Source organism: Lissotriton helveticus, chromosome 9, assembly GCF_964261635.1.
Source record: "Lissotriton helveticus chromosome 9, aLisHel1.1, whole genome shotgun sequence".
In the NCBI taxonomy this organism is placed as follows: domain Eukaryota; kingdom Metazoa; phylum Chordata; class Amphibia; order Caudata; family Salamandridae; genus Lissotriton; species Lissotriton helveticus.
Window position 1 is genome coordinate 1,001,835,337 of NC_136070.1, and position 23,345 is coordinate 1,001,858,681.

The following is a 23,345-nucleotide window of genomic DNA, read 5'->3' on the forward strand; positions in this document are numbered from 1 at the left end:
CTTGTTTATGCCGAGTTTATTGGGGGCTACGCATACACGTTACAACAAGTCCCAGAATGCTAAGAAAAATCCTGGACCCAATGAACTAGTCACCCCTATTGTGTATGAGCATGGGATGACTATTTCTATAATGATGTCTCAAAACATCAAACCAGTTTTGCACTATTGTGGACATTTCCAGCTTTCCACACAATAGCCCCGGTCTAAACTCTGAAAATGTAATAAACCCCATGGACGATTTGGGGAAAATTGTACTTTTACCCAGATATACTGGAGAAGTCTGGGTCGAAAAGTAGCTGTAGTCCACGCCACACCCAGATGCCTGGAGGACACGTATGTTAACAAAAACACTTACAGCAGCCCTAGTATCTCAGTCTATTAGGCAACATGTCCACTAATCCCCTTAATTTCGAAATTCAATCCGAAACAATTGAAGATCGTGAGCGGTCGCAAAGGGTTCGCGCAAGCGCATGCGCAGCCTATCTGCGATGAAGTCATCGCGTGGGTTTTCTCTTACCAGCACACCCCTCCCACTGTGACTCGGAAAGCCAATACGTTTTGGAGTTTCCGAGGAATGACGCTACGGTGGGCGGGGCTACTGTGCTGCTAAAAGTTCCTTTTCTTGCCTGAAAATATAGATTCAAATCAGAAGCAGCGAGCGAGCAGGTAAGACAAAGAGCTGGTTACGTCATCGCGGGGGTTTTCTTGTGAGGTAAGCTTTCGGCAGTCGTGACGTCAGAGCATTACGCACAATGACATCAGCTCAGTGGCAAAACTGTCGTCTAGGCAGGAGTGCGGGGAGCTGGATTCCTTGGGGCGAAATGGTTCATAGTCTGAACACCACGACTTTTATATTCGTGATTTTCACTTTTTATTTGCTTGTAATATTTATTTTTATTTCCACGCTTAACGTTGTGTAGTGACTCGTTTTAGGCTTTCAATACACCCCTGGTGTGGTTGTGGAAGATGTAATTGTTTTTAACGGTGACATATCGTCGTGCATGCACTCTGTCCGTTATTGGGCGACAGGGTGTTACCGGGAGAGCCCCCTTTACATATAAACCATCTATCTGCTGCCCGGACTTGTGGGGGTCAACAAAGGCTTGATGCTTAACGTAGGCAACGGCGAGACAAAACGTCCCTTTATTTGTAGCACTTTGTTGAGGACGGTGTACTTGATCAATTGTGTCAGTGTTGTAATAGTTATTTTGTCTACGTAGGCACAAGGCATGTGTTTGGGGGGTTTCACTACCCTAAACAGCTATCAGACATAGCCCCCCCCCCCCAGTCTGCCCTTGAACATTGTTAAGTGCCTCGCATCACAATGACAGGAAGCCCCTCCGCCCCGCCTTCATTAGGAGAACTGGTCCTAGAGGGGGTGCGAGGCATTTGGAAACAGGTAATATAGGTTGGAGCGGCGATAAGACTTCAAACACCTCTGTGCCTCCCCCTATCTCTTCTGTTTCATGTCTAGTGCTACGCTTTGTCCTCGCTGCCCCTCCCTCCTCTTTGTTTTCGACGCCCCCTCCTCACGGGGTAGCCTCGTCCTTCCTGTTCCAATCCCTGATCCGGCTGGCAGGGGGTCATTCACTTGCTGGTTTGTGTCAATTACCCCTACCAACTCCTCCTTTATTGCGAAATTCAGCGACCATTTACACTTGTGTGTGGTTTTTATTTCCCACCACATTTTTAATTGGACGAAAAGGTAGGAATCTTGTACAAGAGACTTGGCCTATGTTGTTTAGAGTATGGCTTAAACCATGTCAGCTAAAATCCTGACAAGTCTATTTGAATGCATCGTTGTGACCTTTCCCTTACTGCTCCAGACATATCACACTTCAACAAGCGTATGCCTGAAACAAGCCAGACCCATTGACTTTGCCAGTTTCTGTAAGTTGTATCAGGCAAATGAACAACCACAGTGATTTTGTTGTGAATACTTATCATTGGAAATGTTTATATTCTGAAAATGAGACCTTGTATTAAACTCTGCTAAGGTCTGTGAAAGGGGTGGTGGCATTTGGAGTGTTGCAGACTCCCCCCCCCCCATTTGTACCACTGTTCTTCTTTAGTGTCTCACCCTGTTAGACATGTACCTTTTTTTTCGCACTCCTTTCTGAAATCTCCTATCTCACATTTCCCACCAATACGATTGGCACGTAGGCAGCCATCGCAGATGGAATGAGCATATAGTTTACACAGCTGTATTAAGCACTGTGGGAAACGTGCACTGCTTTCTGCCTCCACCCCCAGAGCTCTCCATCGTGGCCCGTAAACGCCCACCTACCACCTGAATTCACTCAGACACAAAGAGGCTATTCAGTTCAAAGTATGTGCTGAATCATGAGTCATATGTTTAGTGAACAGCAATACAGGAACGCAACCTTTTTGTTTAAAAAAAAAAAAAAAAAGCAAATACTCCTGGACAATGCAAGATTAAGTAAAATGTAAACAATGCTGTAATCAAATTAAACAGGATGTGTAAAGCTCGGCTAATCACCCGTGGGGTCTCCAGGCGCTGTATTAAAAACCTTAAGGGTTTTTCTGTCAATAGTTGGGAAATAGATCAGTACTTTTCCTAGTAAAGTTAGAGGCGTGGGTGTATATATAGAGCGCCAGGGAATCGTCTGTTTTTAATTATTGCCAGGTCTAAAACCCTACAGGACCCACCCCACTTAAAACTTGCTGTTTGGAGGGAAACTCTGAATTGATGGGTGTAATCTTTTCAAAAGTTTCAGCCATTCGAGGCTGTATTCCGGCTCAGTGTCTCTCACCCACCATGACCTGTCAGACAGAGACCCCCATGTGCAAATCACGAGCAACTTTAAACGTATAGATAACTGGTCTGCACACAAATTAAACATTCCGTGTATTGTTAGTGTTCTTGTCCTCAGTCTGTTTCATTACACGTGCCGTTTTCCCCATTGACTGGGCACGTAAATTGGATTATCCATACTGAGGAATTAGATCAAGCTGTGATTGGATAACCGGAATTTCCTCCAGGGTTCACATGTTTGTGGCCTAACGCCCCCCCCCCCCCTTTTTAGTGCTCACTTAACTTTCTGGGAACACCCCTCCCCCCCACCTTTCCAATAGTCTTTGCCCTCGGTTATGGTGTTGTCACCCCGCCACCTCTAGTGTATTCAGTCTTGCAGGATAGTCTGGATAGTCTTCTGATTCGATTGGTTCTTCCACCTGACTCCGCCCCCAGAGAAACGGATGGATCTTGTCTGTGTCCCCGGTCATGCTGCCTCCTGCCTTGTTGCATTGTCTTGCATGTTAACCTCCCAGTGACGCTTGATAATGCAGGCGCCTTTGTGGCTGTAAATCAGATCGCAGTGTCATTTGGTGTCGAGCTAGGTGAGTTGCAGCGCGTGCTTTTCCCTCCTCCCCATGCTCCGGTCAAGTGATGCTCGCCTCCCCTTGTCAGTCGTAGCCTGCCATCTTCCACTCTGAAATCGAGGGGTGTCCCATGATTTTGCACATTGAGACGGCATGGACGCGGTCTGCTGTCTCTGGTGGGTCAGCAGGCATTGACTCACGCTGTCTCTCAAGGCCGCGGAGTTTCCCAGGCTGACTCGCCGCCTCCATGGAGCAGTTGCTCCGTGGGCTTGTGGCAGGCTGTGCTGGGCTCCTGGCCCAGACGAGTAGGCGTGAGACCCAGGCAGAAGCCGGCAATGCCCGGGTTTGAGTCAGATTCCACAGAGGCGGATCACATCCTGTCTGCACCACAGCCGAGTGCAGTGCTGTCGCAGGCGGCTTCCTGCCCCGGAGTCTGAGCGAACTCTGGATTTAGAGCTACTTTTTCGGGGGGTTGTGACTTTGGCAAACTGAAGTTAACTGCTTGACATCTCGCACCCTAGCCACCTTTAGAAATGGTCTTTGATGTGCTTTTGTTTGTGAGTGGTGTGAATTGTTTTTCTCCCCTGTAATAGCATTCCACCTGTTTTACTAACCCAATTTTCACAAGCTACGCAGTCAGGTTTTGTATTGGTGGCTAGTGAAAATGTAGTCTTGTTTGAATATAAAATGACTTGAAATCTCAGACTGTCAAGGAGTGTTGCTTTTTTTTGCATTCTAGCAGCATTGTGGCCCTCCTTCTCCCTCCCCAAAATGGGTAGATTCCCCATCTCATTTCAGTGGCTTTGATGATTGGCAATGTAATCCACGAGACTGAGAAATGCGGTGCTCTACTGTGGAACATCAGCGTAAACATGAAGTCCCCAACAATGGCTCAGTATTTAAAATGCGCAAGAGGAAAATAAATCACAGGCTAAACCAAAAAGTGCAACTGTAGGGTGGTTTAGAGTACCTTTCATTGCGAGATCTTTCACCTCTTGTTACAAGGAATGCCTGTATTCCTGCACCGTCCCCATGCTTGCACCCATTGATAAGACTTGGGGAGCATATGTACCTTGGACTAGCATACCCACGTCATGCAGGTCCGTGCGCAATATATATCCTGTAAGGACGACACATGCACACCAGTATTTCAAAGTATGTCGTCTGGTGTCCTTTTTAGGTTGCAACCTGCCAGACAGCACAGCTGTCTGGTTTGCTAAAGACATCTTGGGGGCATTCCTATAGTTGACCTAGGAATGCATTCCTCCAGTTCCTTACCACTGGCTTTGTGGTTTGTAACTCGTATTTTCTGGCTTTATTTGCTTTAGGCTGTCCAGCGCGAGTGCGTCCCTCCCATTTCTCAAACCTTGTTTACTGTATTCTTTTACGAACTTGCTTTCTGTAAACAGACTTTTAAATCTTGTTTTTATCTTATCGCATTTGATATGCATTCAAAGACTGAGGTTAAACCTCAGGCTGTGTCTTCCAGGAAGCTTGGCTTTTATTTTTCTTTCTGACTTGAAAATGATGGAATTTATGTGCCAATCATGCTGGCTACTAGGGGACTCCTTGAGGAAGGCTGTGCGATGTAATATTTTTGTTTCTGGCACGTGACAAAATGTAAATGAACTGTGCTGACTAACAATTCAATACATTGGGCGATGACATTTCATCACATTATCTTTTGTGCGCTGTATACTTTTATCGGTAAAACTGTATGTAAGTGCAAATGTAATGGCCATTTCTACTACACGCCAGTGCCCTCTATGCCACTTTCCTCTATGCCACTTTCCTCTACACCACTCTAATCTACTCTGCACCATTGCATTCTAATTTGAAACCATCTAATCTACACCACTGCACTCTGCACCACTCTATGCCAAAGCACTCTATACTACTTTAATGAAAGCCAATGCACCCTACGCCAATCTTCTTTGCTCCACTGCACTCTACTCCATTGTACTCTCTCACTGCACTCTGTCACCCTATTCTGCTCTACATCACTGCACTCTACACCACTTCACTCAACGCCTTTCTACTCAACTCTGCGCCACTCTATGCCAGTGCACCCATCCCTACTATCCACCACTGCACTCTTCGCTACTCCAGTCTAGGCCGTTCCACTCTGCTCCACTTTCATCTGCACCGCTCCACTCCAGGCCACGTCACTCTGCTCCATTCTATGCCACTGCATTCTCCGCTACACCACCCTGCTCTAAACCACTGCATTCACTCTGCTTTAATCAAAACCAGTGCACCCAACGCCAACTACTTTGCATGATTGTACTGTACGGCACTATACCCTACAAAATTCTACTCTGCCTCTGCACGCTATGTCACTCTACATCATTATACTCTTCGGCACTTCACTCTACAACTCTATTCTACACTGAACTCTACATCATGCTCTCTACACCACTGCACTCTGAAACTGTAGTCTTCATGACTGCACTCTATCCTACTGCACTCTACTCTACACCACTCAACTTTGAAAATCTTTTGCACTCTAAGCCACTGCACTCTGCACCACTCTATGCCCCTTTTCTCTGCATCACTCCACTCTATGCCCCTGCACTCCACAATGCACCACTCTGCTCTACTCTGCACAACTTCACTTTATGCCACTTAACTGTATGCCACTCTACTCTGCACCACTGCTCGCTCCACCACTGAAATCTACATAACTTTACTCTACGTCGCTCCACTCTACGCAGTCCACGCTAAGCCACTCTAATCTACATTTTACTCTAAGACACTTTTCTCTATACCACTGCACTTTACACGACTTTACTCTACTCTGAAACAATCTTTTATGACACACACTGCTCTATTCCACTCTACGCCACTCCATTCTACACCAGTGCTCTCTACATCACTTTACTCACAACCAATACACTGTATGCCACTGCACTCTATGCTAATCTACTGTGCACTACTGCACTGTGTGCCACTATGCTCTACTCTACTCCACACTATTGCACTCTCACTTTACTCTGCCACTCTACTTTCTGCCACCCTACTCTACACTGCACCACTCTGCCATCTACTGCACTCTACTCTGCACTATGCTACTGAATTCTACTGCACTCTACTTTGCGCCACACTACGTCATTTTACTGCACTCAAAACCAATGCACTCTACGGCACTACACACTATGCCTCTCTACTCTGCACCTCTCTACGGTATGCCAGAGCACTCTACCCTACTGTACTATACAATACTCTACACTACTCCAATCTAGGCCTCTCCACTCTGCAACACTGCACTCTGTACCAATTCACTCTTCCCTGCCCCATTCTACTCTGAAACAATATACGTAAGCCACTGCACTCTGTGCCAATGCACTTTACGCCACTCTGCCACACTGCACTCTATGCCAATACTCTATACCACTGCATCTACTCTGAAACAATCTACTCTATGCCACTGCACTCTACGCTACCCTACTCCACTCTGTGCCACTGTAATCAATGCTGTCATTCTACTCTATGCCACTGCGCACTACGCCACTGCATTGTACCCTGCACAACTATCCACTACACTCTAAAACAATCTATGCCACTGTACTCTACATTGCGCCACTGTACTCTAAACTACTGCACTCTACGCCTTTTCACTCTTCACCACTTTACTCCAAACAATGCAGCCGACGCCACTGCATCTACGCCAGCTGCTTTTCACCACTGCATTTTATGCCGCTATACTGGACATCATTCTATTCTGTCACTGCAGGCTACATCAGACTACACCATTGTTCTGTCACTGCACTCTGTTCTACTCAGCAACACTGTACTTTGTCACTGCTCTCTGCACCACTTTATGCCCCTGCATTCTACACTACTCCACTGCACTCTACGCCACTCTATACCTCTGCACTACTCTACACCATTGCACTCTACACCACTATACTCAAAGCCAATGCACTTCACTCCCAGTTACTCTGCACCACTGTATTTTACGCAACTTAACTCTAGGCCACTTTGTTTCACTGTACGATGCTCCACTCTATTAAACTCGGCTCCACTGACACTCTACTTCACCCTATGCCACTCGGCGCTACCATATGTCATTCTACAATACAACTACGCAGCTCCCTGTATGCCACTTTTCTCCACTCTATTCTGTGACACACTATTCCACTCTTTCAAACACCCTTTTCGCCGCTCCACTTTGCTCTGCTCCACTCCGCCCTATGACACTCTACTTAACTCTGATACTGTATTCCACTTTACGGCCATCCACTCTACCACACTCTCTTGCCTTCACAACACTCCACTCTACTGTATGCCAATCCATAACACTCCACTTTGAGTCTCCACGCCACACTCTCCTTTACCCCAGTAACCTTTAGCCATGGTAAACAGCATCCACTCTGGTGTCCAACATTGCTAAAGCATATCGCCAAAGCCAATAGCTCTTGCAAAGGCGAGACCTATTGGCTTTGCAAAGGCTTGTTACTAGAGTCAGTGTATGTCAAGCAGGGCCATTGTTTGTTTGACTAAAGTGCAATTGATGGTTCCAGATTATTATTATTATTATTATTATTATTATTATTATTATTATTATTATTATTATTATTATTATTACCACCACCACCTGCTTGGGCAGCAGACGCTATCCTGGAAAAGGTATATCGAGGGAAGGGGCTGTCTGTTCTCTTCCCTCACCCGTGGGCTGTCTTGCAAAGTTGATGATGGAAGATGACCTTTCTTGGCAGGGAGTGCCTTTTTGTTGACACCTGCTGGTTTAGATTGGCACTGCACTGTTAAGCCCACCGCCTCCGATCAATGCAGCCTGTATCTCAGCCCCCACGATATTTATCCAGTCCATTATCTTGACTGCTAGCTGTAACTGGTGTGTGTATGGTCCCTGCACAACCTTAGCCAATGCTTATCTCCAACTCTCCACTGAATTGTCACTGCTTTTGGCTGTGCGCTCCTTGCACACACCCCAGACCTAGTGAAACCATGCAAACAGTGAGGCAACATGTCGTGACAGCAAGTTTCATGGTAAATGTTTTGTTTTCTAGATCCATCAAGCAACAGTACAATGTTGGGAGACGGAAGAGAGCGCCTTGGACCATACCTGTGGCCCCGCTCCGTGCCTGCCGCCTTGTTGTTAGTGACACTGTGTGACTGCGCCTCTGTCATCCCCAAGAGCAGTGGTAAGTCCCCATCACAGGGCTATCCTATTAAAGCCCCCCCCCCCCCCCCCACTGCCCGTGCCTTACAAGGCAGGCCCGTTTTGCTACAGCCTAGGTGAATTCACTTCACTTCACTGTGTACCCCAAATGTGATGGGAGAGGTGTTTACATCTAATAAACTGCCCTACATTTATTGAGGTTTTATTTATTTTATTTGTGCGATTTTATATAGCGCGAACTTTACCCGAAGGTGTCAGAGCGCTTTACATAGGACCCAGTTTCAAACATAAGGACTGAAGGTTACAAGCGGCAAATTTTTGACTTGCATAAGGACCAGTTGAAAACATATTACATGAGGTCGTGTCATGCCCCTGGAATCTCCTCCCAACAGCCCCAAGGGCTCATTTCTAATCCTCAAATCTAACAAACTGTCCTACGTTTTATTGAGGTCCTAAAAATGCTCCTCCCTACAGGCCCAAGGGCTCCTGGCTGATGCTCTGATCCGCACACATTGCCTCTTGTTGCTGTCCCATGATGCTAGCCTCTCATTCCTCTGTTTCCCTTCTAGTGTGTTCCAGGCCTCCCGTCCTCAAGCATGGGGGCTTCAAGTGCTCCTACAAGTGTTCACCGCTCTGTGACGGCATGCACTTTGTGTCCGGCTGCGAGGTGAACTATTACTGCGACACCGGCTTCACCCTCAGTGCCCCGGTGACGAGTGCTCGGTGCCGGCAGGGGAAATGGAGCCCCACCGATATTATGTGCCATCCATCGCCAGGTGAGTGCCATGCCTCTTTCACCGTGCATATTTATTTGTTCTCTCTCGCCCCTATTCTGCTCGCCATATCTGCATGTGCCAGTTTCCTGTTCACAAGCTTTGATCTATTATTTTTTCCCCCAAACGTTCATATCCCCCACCCCATCCTATAATCTCCATTCTTCCTAGTTTGTGTCTCTCCCTTAACCCCATGCTCGCCTCTGTTTGTGCCTGTGGAGTTGTCTCTCTCGCCTTCCTTTGCACCACCCCTTGTTTTTGCCACTTGGTTTTGCCCCCACTTGTCTTTTCTCCCTGTCATCCCCGTGCACCTTGTTCTTGCTCATGTATGCATCCAGTGGGTCAGCCGTTCAGCCATTGCTTTCAGACCATGTCGGTCACTACACGGATCATGGCGTATACACATCTCACCGAATGCTATTGGGTGTTTGATGTGTTATTCTGCCACCCAGGGAGTAGTTACATTGCAGTGGAGGATGCAATGTGTTTCATATTAAAAAGTGCCCTCTACACTCACCTTTTTTGTTTTCTGCAATTCATTATCCCTCACAATCCATTGCATACAAAATGACAATCTTTATTCTTTTTTTTTTTTTTTTTTATCCGAATACAAGACGCACTGTTTCAGTTTACTGTAAAACTAATTAATTGGTAGAGAAACCATTCCAGTGCTTGTTTCTTTATCATGTGCACAGACAGCCTGTCCCTATTTTCAATCTTCCAAGCTGTCCACCTCACCCTATTTTTCACTTTTCAGAATGCTCCACGCCCACCATTTGAGGTCTGCATATTGTTTGCTCGTTAGTTCCCCTATGTACATTTTCATTTGTACCCAGATCGTTCTACTTTAAAAAAAAATATTTTTTGTTATCCCCCACTCCAATTTGTGTTCTCTCGCTCACGCGTTTTCTGTTTGTGCTGCTGCCTATCCCCCACTTTATCAGTTGCTCATGTCCCTTTCGCTTACGCTTCATTTTTGGACTGTACCCACAAGATCCTGACTTACTCTGCCCAGTGACTTCTATATCGAAGCCTATTACTGGTGTATTATCGGTGCACTTTCAAGAGACCAGAAGTGGATTAAATTAACTGCATTTATACAAAACTCCGTATAGCTTAACTTTTAATTGAGTGCGCCACTGTTCATTTAAAAAAAACTTTATTCATTGAATTGGGGAAAAACATTCTTAAAACTAGAACTGTCTCTGTGGAATTTTGTTAGGACATAGAAAGTTTTAAAAGAAAATTGTAGGGTTACTAAGAAACTGGTGAAAACTGCTAGTAAGTACAATTTTAGAAGGTCACTGTTTAATTTTTATTGGAATTGTTGTTTGTGGGAGTGAAGTAATGTTTGTATTAGGACACACTAAAAACTACCCTTCAGCTATTTAAAAAAGGCATTTTAAATCCAGCACGAATCTGATGGCCGGCTACTTACTTTCAATATTCATTATTTTGACTTACCCATCACAATCATTACCCCCTGAGCGTAGGCTCTTTCCACCATAATAATCACCAAGCTAGGCCAAAAACAGTTTACATCCTATCAATATGGCGACCTACTTTTTCAGTCTTCTGGTATAAACTGTCAACACACTGACTTCACATCCTGTATGTCCAAGCTAACTATCTGATGCCGATACTCCCTCTGGATGGGAGGGAGGGAAGTCTTTTACTCGCAATAAAGAAAATGACTGGTAAATAACCGGCTATTACCTCCACGTCTGACTTCCCCGTCAAAGTCATTACTTTGTGAGCTGATGCTGAATCATGTAATCGGTTTCAAATTAAATGCTTTCAGACAAGATTGATGCTTCAAAACATTAATCCATTCAAAATGAGCAATCATGATTAACTTAATTGGTTTAGTTCCACTGAACTCCATAATTGGCACGCCAAAAGCATAAGAATTATTTCCCTCCACCAAAAACCTATTAGGAGTCATAAACGTGTGGCGAGATGCCCAAATTGCTGCATCACAGATTTCTGCCATTGGAACACCAACTCTGCCATAGTTGGAATAACCTGGGAAGATTCCACTAAATACTGTTTAGGCTGGCTCTCCCTAGTCCACATTATGGAGCGTTGCTGCGTGTTTAGCAGGCTCCATATCTGCAACATGCAATGGACGAAAATCCAGAATCCATTTCCTGAAGTAAGGTTGCTCAGCAACCTGTAGTCCCTCGGGCCATAGAATAGGCAGTACAAGACTTTCTTCTTGCCACTTCCTGAAACCGCTTGTTGCCCCAAATATTAGCCAATCCCAGCACGGGACCAAAAGGGAAACCATCACGCCCCCTGCTCGCACTTATTTTTTTCACAAGCAAGATTGTCTGGACGACCATGTCCAATTTCAGAAGACTTTGTAAATGGGTACACCTCTGTTCTACAGAATGTTTTTGATTTTTCTTGTCCAAGCATTGTTTGCCTACTACAAAAAGAGACCACTCCATGGTTTGAAGACCTCTCCTCTAGTGGAGCAAAAGCTGTCTTCGTTTTTCTGGAAAAGTAACAGCCTGATTAATTCTCCCTGCAATGCTTCTGTGAGCCGTGGCCTGCTTCAAAGACCCCAACTCTAGATGGATTCTCGTTTGTCTCCTTTATGTGCCGCATCCGTCACAATCCTCTGGAACTAAGATCCCTGAAGTTAAGCTTTCTAGAAATTGAAGCACCAAAGGCATTTGGATCAACAGCACTTCTTTGCAATATTGCATTACATTGCTGACCGTGAAACGAATGGCAAGACTTCCACCCTCCTCCTCTCCGTATCATCATCTCCTTCCATCCATCATATATATATATATATATATATATATATATATATATATATATATATATATATAACCCTTTCAGGCATACAGTGACGCATAAATTATGCAAAAAAGGAGAGAACTCTGGGTCTTTAAGAGTGATAAATGGCTTTTGAAATTTTACAGCTCGGCAAGGACTGCACTGTACTAGTCCTATGCTTAAAGACTGTCCTATTCTATCTCGGCGTGGATAGCACTCTGCTAATCCTATGCTTAAAAACTTTGATAGAAAAACAGGCATTTGAGGTGAGCAGATCTAGAGTGTCGCTGGTGTTGAGTGCTCTAACAGGGGCTGCTTTCCACCAAAATTTGAGAACTACCCAGAGTTCTCTCCTTTTTTTTTTTTTTTTTTTTTTTGAGCATATATATATATATATATATATATATATATATATATATATATATATATCCTTCTTTATCATCTCTATCTCCATATGCCTCATGCTTTGCAATCCAAATGCTCCAAAGGAGGTGGAATGATGCCCCAGGCAATAAATGGCCTGCGGCGAGAGAGACTTTCCTCAGGGCGAAGTGGAGCCCTTTCTTTGTATATTTTAAAGTACTCGTAACAGGTCTTACACCCCCGTGCGCTGTCAACCAAGACCTTTAAATAAAAAAAAAAATAAATAAATAAAAAAAGTTACCTACTTAGACATGGAATCGAAAGCAGAAGTGTTCCGCTGTAAGCTGAAAAAGTCCTTCCTATGACCATACTCATTTAGGGTGCCTGACTAGAACAAACTGTCGTTTTGGTTGACATGTATACTTGGTGTCACCACTATTCCAGATGTATTCACTCTGTGAGCTGGGTGATATTTACTCCTACGTGGGGCTATTGTGCTTCCAGTATTGAAAAAATTATGCTGATAGGACTCATACACATTATTTCCCACAGTCTTTCGTGTGACTATTAAAAAGGTATTACAAGATGGCTTTCTGCTGCTAACACCTGTACTGAAGATTAATCTCATTTTTGGCCTCTTATCTTCTGCCCCAGGGATTAAAGTATAGCTCAGTCCTTAGCTGTCTCTCTTCAAAAGAATGGGACTTGGGAAGTGTGGGGTTAGACGCTTTGTGGTTCTTACATAGTATCTCTTAAGTGGGCCTTCATTCTCTGGGAACTCTGTTTAAAATTCACTTTTGTCTTGTTGTTATGGTGACCTTAAAGAGAGAACCCAGGTGTCATATTGCTGAATTACTAAAATGTGTATCAAACCAGTGCTTTATTGACTGAAATACCAACATTTGGAAACTTCTAACTGGGTATTTCTGTTTTAGGGTACAAGGACTCCATTCCCCCAAGCCAGATTCCTGGGCCTTCTATCTCGCTTGTAGCTGCTGTGGCGGCCACCGTGGCTGGTTTGCTGCTGATGGGCTTGGTCTGTGTTCTGGTAAAGCCCAAGAGTCATTCTTGTCAGTGCGGCAGGTAAGAGCTAGATTATATTCGGACATGCAGTTTGTGAGATCACACTTTTCCACAATGTAGTGTAAATTGTATTTCTACAGTGTTAAGGTTAGCAAATGGTGTCGTGGCACTAAGTGATTGGACAGAATACAGAGTGGGTGGTGAATTAATGGCAAGGATTAAATAGAAAAAAAATATTTTTTTAGTACTTTATGGAAAGGGAAGGCGGTGTTGAGTCATGCATAACAGTTAATGAAGGGAGTTCTAAATCTTTGCCACCCGCATGAACCCTGTTGATCCTGGGGTTGGCACAAAGCCTTACCTCCTAGGATTGAAGGATGCTAGATGGACGGTACTGTCTGAATGCATGCTGCAGGTAAACTGGGCACAAGAAAGGAAGGCCTTCAAAGTCGGACAAATAGATTTAAAAGCAATTCTTTGTAATGGTAGCCAGTGTAAATTGGAAAGCGCTGCCGATTAAGAAGATTGAGGAAGAAGTTGCCAAGCCTGCAGCAAAGATTTGAATCACCTGTAGTTGAAGTAATAGAGGTTGTGGACCCAAGAAACCGCGAGACACAGTAGTCCAGATGACTTAAGACTGGACAAGGATGATAGTCTGGTGGCTGGAATAATAGGAAGGATCTTTCAGAGTAGTTTCAGTAGAAAAAAAACAGGTCGCTGATAATTTACTAACCGGACTGGAAAGGGAAAGCTTGTGATCCGAATAAAACCCAGACTGCGTTCTGATATTGCAGGAGCTGAAGAGTTGCCGAGATCAGACAACTAAAGACTGGAAAGAGGTGGATTAGGGACATAGGATAATCAGACATTTTCTCTTGTCAGTGTTCAGGTTAAGCTGGTTGTGACCCATCCCACTGACCACTGCAGACATGCATTAAAAAAAAAAAAATGTTCTATGTTATGGATGTGTAGAGTAATCTCTGTATCCTCGGTGTAGTTTGTGGCCTTTAGGCCGAAGGAGCAAATAAGTGAAGCCAATGGATGGACATAAACATTAATGAAAAAAAAGAGTAGGACTAAGTGCTGACCCATGTGCAACTCCAATGGTGATTGTCTTAACATCAAACCTAAAAGTGGCAAGATAACTTTGGTTCTATTTGTGAGAGAGTCCTTTATCCAAGCTAGCTCGGAGCAATATATACATCAATTTCTATAAGATGTGTCGGAAGCAATCCATGAGAAATGGAATTGCAATTTTCAGAGAAATCTAGTAAGGAACAGAACAGCAGATTTCCCCTGGTCTGCCAACATTCTTTGTTCATGGAGTACCTTGACTGAAGTGGATTCCGTGCTTTGTGAGGAGTCGAAGCCGGATTAGGCGATGTCCAGCAGGGAATTGAATCCAAGAATGTGAACTGTTGGATTCATTTTTACCATTAGCTTGATTGAAAACAGAATAATAGAAATGAGGCAAAAACCTGCTGAGCACAATGGGGTCAGCAGGAGTGTTTTAAAAATTGTGTTAAGGAATCGCAAGGGCTTGTTGAGAGAAGTGCGTGGTCCAGAAGTGGGGCACCAAGCTGCATAAAGAAGGGCCGGCGGGGATAGTGTGTAACCGGAGATGATAGAAGATCAACGATTGCAAAAAGCAGAGTAGTTATAGGTATAAACCTGAAAAGAGGATTACTAGGCAAAATTGAGTTTTTGGAAGGTACTGATTTAGAAGTCACTGGGATCACACGCTTGTCTTGCAAGAGCTATATCTTAAAGCTCCCTGGATTATGTAATACTTGATGTAATGATTTGTAACCTTCCTATGTCTCCCAGTTACCTGCTTGTCACAATTAAGCATGGGCGGATTTTGCGGATCCACGATTCGCGGATTTGCGTATTCACGGATCGTGGATCCGCAAAATCCGCGGATTTGCGTATCCGCGGATTTGGGGCGGGGCTTCCATGCGAGTGCACATGCCTCTTGTGTGTATAAAAGGTCAGAGACCGATCAGAGCAGCAGATGAAAGATGCAAAGGCCTCTGGAGAGATGTATAGTGCTTTTACTACACTACAGCTGCCTAAAGTGCCAGAGAGTTGTCTACAGCGACAGGTGTGTGTTACTATGCAATTGCGCCGAAGGGCGCAGGGGTCCCTTGAGTGAGCTGCCCATCATAGTGGGTAAATGGCGGGAAGACGGTGCACACCGCGAGTGTGTGGGCGGGGCCAAACGGACGGCGCTTCCATGCGAGTGCACATCTCTCTTGTGTGTATAAAAGGTCAGAGACCGATTAGAGCAGCAGATGAAAGATGCAAAGGCCTCTGGGTAGATGTATAGTGCTTTTACTACACTACAGCTGCCTAAAGTGCCAGAGAGTTGTCTACAGCGACCAGGTGTGTGTTACTATGCAATTGCGCCGAAGGGCGCAGGGGTCCCTTGAGTGAGCTGCCCATCATAGTGGGTAAATGGCGGGAAGACGGTGCACACCGCTAGTGTGTGGGCGGGGCCAAACGGACGGCGCTTCCATGCGAGTGCACATCCCTCTTGTGTGTATAAAACGTCAGAGACCGATCAGAGCAGCAGATAAAGATACAGAAGCTCCTGGCCACAGGAACAGCACGAGGATTGCGCTCGTGAAAGTCAAGAATGCAAAGGCCTCTGCCCAGCATCACACCTAATTTTCGATGGTATATTTAGGAAGAAGGCACATCTGCCCAGCCTTGACAACGCTCACGATTTGGGCAGATGAATGAGTCACTGAATTTAAGCTTCAACTAGGGCACATGCTTAATCGATATCTGAAAGTGCCTGCGGTTGAGGTTTAATTTTTGTGCCAGGACCGTCGTGCCAGAATGAACCCTGCCCTTCATATTTATTCAAGAAGACGCCACCGTTTTGTGCCTGTTGTAACTAATTTACGATGGCGCCGGCAAGCTGCCAGCGCCATCCTAAAATAGTTACTAAATTAGCTTCAACAGGAAGCTCTAATAGATAAAATCAAGCAGGCGCTCGATGACCTGCTTTATCTTATCTATTAGAGCTTCCTGTTGAAGCTAATTTAGTAACTATCTTAGGATGGCGTGGCAGCTTGCCGGCGCCATCGTAAATTAGTTACAACAGGCCAGCAAGGCTTGAACTTTTGCCCCCGGAATCCGCCGCTCGCGGATTGCGAATTTTCGGTAAATTCGCGAGAGATCGCGGATTTACCGAAAATTCGCAAAATCCGCGAGCGTAGCGGATTTTGCGCTCATGCTTAGTCACAATCCACAGCTAAGTTCCTAGGTTCAGTTTTATGTTAACTACTTTAAAGCAAGCAAGTTTGAGGTGCCCTACAAAGTAATTCCCTCCTTGTTTTAATATCTGAGGAAAAGTGGATAGAAATGTGCAATGACAAATTAGAAAAAGTGTATCGGATCAGTTCCTAGGCATGTAGGGAAGTTAAAACTTCAGCAACCCTCGCGATAAGAAGCTCGCGTATTTTGCACTTTGTACATCTTTTAAACCCTATATTTCTCTGCTAGTTACTGAAGAGAATGAAGTAGAGTTAGCTTACCAAGTACACTGCCAAATTCACTCAAAAGCACATATGGTCTTGCTAGGAGTTGCTCGGACATAAGTGATCATCGCATAGTAGAGACTGACTGTAAATCACTCTCCGTTACCTCGAGCATATTTGGGGTTATAAGGTGGTGGTGGGGCTCTGAGAACTTTGGTATGTGCCTCATTTATATTTCTAAGATCTGCCTGTCATAGTGCCTTTTCAGACCATTTACAGTTGAACGTTCTTCCAGTGAGACGCAAAAGAACATTAAAACCAGCATTGCATGGCACAAACCTGTTAATCCAAAATATCAGTAGTTTACCCATGAAGAGAAAAATATCCACTTGATCATCCACACTAGTGGAGGGCCCATGAGCTCTTCATGATCACATTCTAGAGCCAGCAAACTCAGCTCATCGGAACTTTTTATTGACCAGTGAACCTCCTCCAGGGCACAAACTCTAACAGTAAATGACTTTGCAGGTCACTTGCTTTTGGTTTCGGATTGCGGCCTTGTGCATATATGGATGTTTGCCATTTTGCACACAATGAGATGCAACATCTTTCTGTTAGGTTTGCTGTTTATGCGAAAAGGTAAAACCCCTCTAGACTCTGTCCTGCATATTTTGAACTTTCACTGGTGGTCTATGCGATGCCCACAGCCAGTTATGAAAGCTATCTTCTTTCCTTCTAGGAAGAACTCCCCATGAATACAGAATAGTCCATTATATATTTGGGAGGATAGGATTAGGGCATTTTCTGCTTCTCATAGTAGCCTGCTGTCTGTGGAGAACCAGGTGCATCTTATCAACAATTTAAAACTCCAGGTTATTGTCTGGATTTGCAGGCCATTAATTTAGGGAAGATAAGTGCTAAAATATTGACATGAAGTGACAATGCTGTACATTAACAAGCTTGGGGCACTACGTTCAAATAAGTGCCGATACTTGGTAGTCGAAATGTGGAATTGATGCAGTTAAGTAAGATGCTGCATTGCCACGCACCTAGCAAGAAAGAGATGCTCGACAGACCAGCCAGTGGCATGCTCTGCATGATTTTTACACATTCGATTACCATCCAATTCAGATATTAAATTCCATATTCCTTAAACCGAATTATCCACAGGTTGATCTATTTGAGTCTTTATTCAAAGCCAAGTGCTTGCAGAACGGTCCGTTGATAGAGCTCGGAAGTGCCACTCCTGGTGATGTCCATAGGACACTGGTCCACGCCTTCCAGTGTTTCCCCCTTCCCATGTTACTTTGCAAGTCCCTTAGAAAGCCATTTGTGACTTAGGAGCATCTGATTCTTACAGAGCGACAGGAAGAGTTGAGAGCACATTTATCCACTTCCGCTCTTCGAAAGGGAAAAGCAAGAGGGGTTACTTGGCATGGAGTCTTTCATGTGTTTCTTTGATCCGAAGTTGAGTGCCTGTTTCTAAAGTGTCTTTGGATTTGGCATCGGAATAAGAGCAACCATCTGAATTTGCATTTCCTAGTCTCTTGATCTGACATTCGTTCACTCTGGCTTTCAAGTTAACACCTGAACAGCCATTTCCTGGCGCATCCAATGTATAGAAATGCTCTTCGTATCCTTTTGTAATGTCGTTTATGAATACTTGTTCGCAAATCTCCCCCAGGCAGGAGATTCGATTGTTCTAGGAATGTGTATACCTTACTTAATTTATTAGTGACAAAATTATCATATCCCATTGCTGTTTGGTGGTAATTATCAGGACTTCAGGGCAAGTGGGTTGCAAACCTACCTCCAGAAGCTCTGGCTTAAGTATTCTACAAGGATAGAGTGATTTCACTTCTTGCAACTCCGACTTTTCTGATGTACACCCATCAGTACATTTCCTTACAGTTTTATCCCACTGCTGCTTTATCTTTGTACGAGAGGACTCTGCCATCTTAAGTTGGACCTTTAAATGTAAATTCTTTTGGTCTTGGTCACTGTGTTCAGTTTGTTATTTGCTCTTTTAATGCTAGCATGAAAGCATCACTTGTGTGGTTGATGTCTCGCCATCTTGAGCCATTCTCTGTTAATGGAATTCCTTCGCTAGTCGAAACGCAAATTACAAACACTGCATTAGTCACATTGTAGAATAGCTTCCCAATTACCATTTAATTTAGAGCAGCAGGGACGGATACAAAGCATACTCTCAGTAAACCTGTTGAGCGATCCGTTCCAAAACTGACGGTGCTTTTGGTCCATTTACACTCTTCAGCGCACTCTGGTTGACCAGTCTGTTCCATTTGCATTTGGGGCAGTGGCAAAGACACGATAAGGGCTTGTTTAAGCAGTGGCCCCAGGAATGGATTAAGCAAGCTGGCATGACAAGTGGTGGACTTTGAGCACAGTTTTTTATGGAGAAACTTTGGAGTAATGCAGCCTAAATCCTTGTGCGAAGCGAGTGTGGATGTATTGTGTGGTTATTTTATTTACCTTCATACCCAGACAGGTTATTTTTCCAAACAAAAAAGAGCCTACTTGGTTGTTGAGCAGTGTTGCTTTAGGGTGGAATGAGTTATCTACAGTCCCTGGTTTATAAAAAAAAACAAAAATAAAACTGTGAGAAGCTATGGTTGTCTGACGATCAGTTGCTAGTCATTCTAAACTTTTTTAATTTCTCTAAAACCTATTCAGTTGAGTGGACAGTGGTTTGAAGGTTTTGTTTCACAAACAGTATCGCAGCTGTGGTTGGCTGAAATACTCCCCACCAGTGCGTGACTAGGTGACCCAACACATGGTATCTCTGTATATAATTTAGCACTTCACAGAAGTCGCAATTGATTGACTTTTAGTCAGATATAATTGCTGATGGACGGTTTACATAGATGTCCAATATCAGTACTACAGCCATATAGATGCTTTGTTGTATTAAAATAAATCTATTCCTTCTTAGTGTAACTGCCCCAGCCTTTGTGTTAATTAGGATTTCGCAGGGACAGCAGAGTTGGACAATGGTACTGCAGCCTTGCGCTTTCATTTAGAGCCTTCCATGTCCACATACGTATTGGAAAGTCTGATTTTTAGATCGTGGTGATTCAGTTGTAATACTGCTTTTAATAGTCTGGAAAAAAATTTATTGAACTTATCGACCCATAAAGGTCCCCTATTTTATTTATTTCCCCCTCCATTGTAAAGTAATGATACTTTACCTGGTGCCTCTTGCCGGTACCCCTGCCCACCGTACTTGCTGGGCAACACCTATGGCAGTATCAAATGGGCACTGCTCTTTGGCCACACAATGTACCCAAGCGCACTCTGCTCACAGGTAGTTGCTGCTTTGTCTGTTCAATGATCCCGCCCAAGCTTTTGAGGCATGGTCCATGTACAGAGGAGTGCTGTGTTTATTCCCCTTGAATCCAGAGAATGATGGGATGCTTATTGGGGTTTGGTATAGGAAGTATTCACCTTCTAGGCCCTGCGAACAACTCTTTTACAACCCTATCTTTTCATGAATGGTATTCTCTTTTACATATTACCTACACCTCCCTGGAACTTACATTTCCAAAAATGCCTGATGAAGTCGTGTTTTTCACACTTTTTTTCTCAAAATGTGTTTGGGTTGCACTCTTCCCTCTCCCCATGGTCCAAGTAAAAGGGCAGCACTACCACTTACTCCCTACCCCCCTCTCCCCCATTCAGTGTTTGATGGGAGACCTCCACGGGCCGTGGCTGCTGTTCATGCGCTGTGACACGATTCGTGTATATAAAATGTTCCATCCAATCGGATTCCGACTTAACATCCGTATTATGTTTTTTTTAAATGATCCACAAACCCTGTCGGCATGACATCCCTAGGTTTTGCCTCTTTGCTTCCCTCAAAAAATGTGTAAGGGCTATTCACCATACAAAGCCGAACCAGGTTTAGTGTACACCAGTCGAGCAATTTGGGTTTATGTGTTACAAAACTTTTGTTGGAGGTCTAATAAAAAATGCAGCTTTTACTTGGGACCCCCTTAGAACTTTTGACCTCATGACAAATTTGCATCAAACTTAATATAATTAACCTGGGGTTAGGATTTTTTCATATATAGTCTGCAGATACGTAATGCAAAGTCAAACTTATCAATGCTTCCCTCCTCTCCTCTGTGCCTCAGTCAGAAGGGTATTTTTTCTCTATACCTGGTGTCTTGCTAGACATCTTGTAGAGTAGTCTGACGTTCTGTAGAGCATCCCTTCTGTGATTCATCATCTGCTCATTGCTGCCTCCACACCCTGAAAACGCCCAACTCTCATCTTAATTTTGCATCCTTTTAATATTAATAATATTAAGCTTCCTAGACATATACTTCTACCAACCTAGGAATGTTAACTTGGTTTACTAGTAAAAAATAGCAGCCTGGGAATAAAAGTGAGGTACTCTGCTTGGAAAAGTAGCTGGAGGTTGCAAAGGATATGTGCATTAGTGTTATAGTGGGATACATGCTCTGGACTCTGCCTGGCAGTGTGCATCTGAAGGAAACTTTCTAGCATTCTGGGAAATGCTGACCAACGCCCTCTACCACTTCTTAATTTTGTTAGCTACTTTGTTTTAGGAAGGTTTGCTGATGTCTAGCGTAAGACCCATTGCTGGAAAATGTATACTACCGAGTTTAATAATATTTGGAATCGGGCGCAAGAAATCTAAACCGGTGAGCGATAAGGAGGAACGTTTCATAGGTGGGCAACCGTTTTCTTCGAGGAAATGTACTGAAGTTTTTTGGTGAGGTGGTGAGCATGTGATGGCATGCCTCAAAGAAACCCTGAAGGGAGCTGGTTGATGGAAGTTGAGAGGAAAGAACTGTTCTAGAGGACTCTAGCTTTTAAGCAGATGAAGGTTGTTCCTGGAGTAAGGGTTGGGTGTTTGTCTTTCTCTATCTTGGGTTAGTGGGAGGCCTGCCTCGATGGATCAACAGGCTGCCTCTGCTGGGTGGTGTATGGTGGGGGGGGGATTAAAGTGTTGACAATCTACCATTTTGGTTTAAGCTGCCACTGGGTGTTTTGTAGATTTGTTTTGTAAACTGAGATCTAATATTTGACCTGACCATTTTGTTACGACCCTTCTCCTTACAGAGACTATAACCGTATGGAAGAGGCAGAGTTGCACACTGAACACTGGTGTCCGGTCCCTCTGCCCTCGTATGAAGAGGCAGTTTACGGGTCACAGGGGCGCCCTTTGTCTCCAACATCCTTCCATGCACCACTGCCACTCATCCTGGCTGAAGAGGATCTCGTGCAACAAGACATTTTTACAGGCCACATGCCAATTGGAGCCAGCCAACACACAGGAGGCTGCACTCCACCCCCGTCTTATGAGGAGGTGCAGGCTGCAGTGCGGGGAACATCTTCAGGTGGTGATTCGGGGACTTTCCTAAACTCTCCCTTGCCTTTCCTCCTTGGGGTTCCAGCAGACAAATAGAGGGGTACAAGGCTTAACTTCTGGACACTACCTTGAATTCTCCTCTTTTGGTAATTGCCTCTTTGCCATTAGATTATGCCTACCATTGATTATTGAGATTGTTGGTGGGCTTTCTTGGTGCCAACTAAAGGTCCTGGGAACGAGTTGAATCCAGCATTGTATGGCCCTGAAGTGGGGATACCGGGTCGTGGGGCAGTGCTGTTTTCTTCAACGAGGAGATCTTTTGCCAGAGTACAGTACTTCCAGGCTTTCGGGTGCAGACACTGTCCAAGAGTGGACCGCACATTGGTGAACCCAGTTTGAAAGTCGGAGGTTCAACAAAGAGATTCTGTTTACAAGCGGGGTTACTGGGCTAGGGGCTTGGTAAAAAATAAATTTAAAAAAAGACTGGTGTTGGACGGGTGGGGGACCTTTACATTTTAGGGTGCTCTTGTTTCTGCAAGTGAACAGTTTGGAGGTTGGGGAATATGTGCCGGACACACTTCCCACTCACTTCTGGAATATGTGTAAGAAAAACTGATTTTGTACCATATATATATTTTTAATTTATTGAAATGTTATATTTTTTTAAAAATGTTTTGTAATAAAAGTCGATTTTTAAAAAAAATTCTTCTGTGCTCTAAACTTTGTCATGGTGATGCCTTGTCACAAATAAACTTCATGGTGGGAGTGCTGAAGGAGATGCTGATAAGTGGAAATAAACCCCCTTCCTAGTGTGTGACCGGAGGTACTTTCGAGGAAGAGGGTGGAAGAGCAATAGACTTTGTTCCTTCCAGCTTATGCTAGAGGAGGACAGCCCTCTCCACTCTTCTCAGGTTTTCATTTAAGGTTGTGCTACCAAGAAGGCTTTACTGGATCTGTGTACACGTTTTATATATTTTTTCTGATTAATTCATCAAACCTTTTCTTCCATTGCACATCTTTGGCGCCCTAGTGGGTTCTCTAGCACCACTTTGTGTTGAATGCCC

The 23,345-nt window shown here is 44.3% G+C and overlaps 1 protein-coding gene across 3 annotated transcripts; it reads left to right on the forward strand.

Annotated features, from left to right (window-relative positions):
* Positions 1–588: 588 nt before the first annotated feature.
* Positions 589–22,984, forward strand: LOC144783118 (sushi domain-containing protein 6-like). Of its 3 annotated transcripts, none has more exons than XM_078662263.1 (5): positions 589–666; positions 8,373–8,507; positions 9,055–9,261; positions 13,347–13,494; positions 22,032–22,984. In XM_078662263.1, the coding sequence occupies exons 2-5, from the start codon at positions 8,393–8,395 to the stop codon at positions 22,375–22,377; spliced, it is 816 nt and encodes a 271-aa protein (XP_078518389.1). In that variant the 5' UTR covers positions 589–666; positions 8,373–8,392; the 3' UTR covers positions 22,378–22,984. The 3 variants fall into 3 exon arrangements, with proteins under 3 accessions (XP_078518389.1, XP_078518390.1, XP_078518391.1); XM_078662264.1 differs by lacking the exon at positions 589–666 and adding an exon at positions 690–712; XM_078662265.1 differs by lacking the exon at positions 589–666 and adding an exon at positions 3,272–3,360.
* The last annotated feature ends 361 nt before the right edge of the window (positions 22,985–23,345 follow it).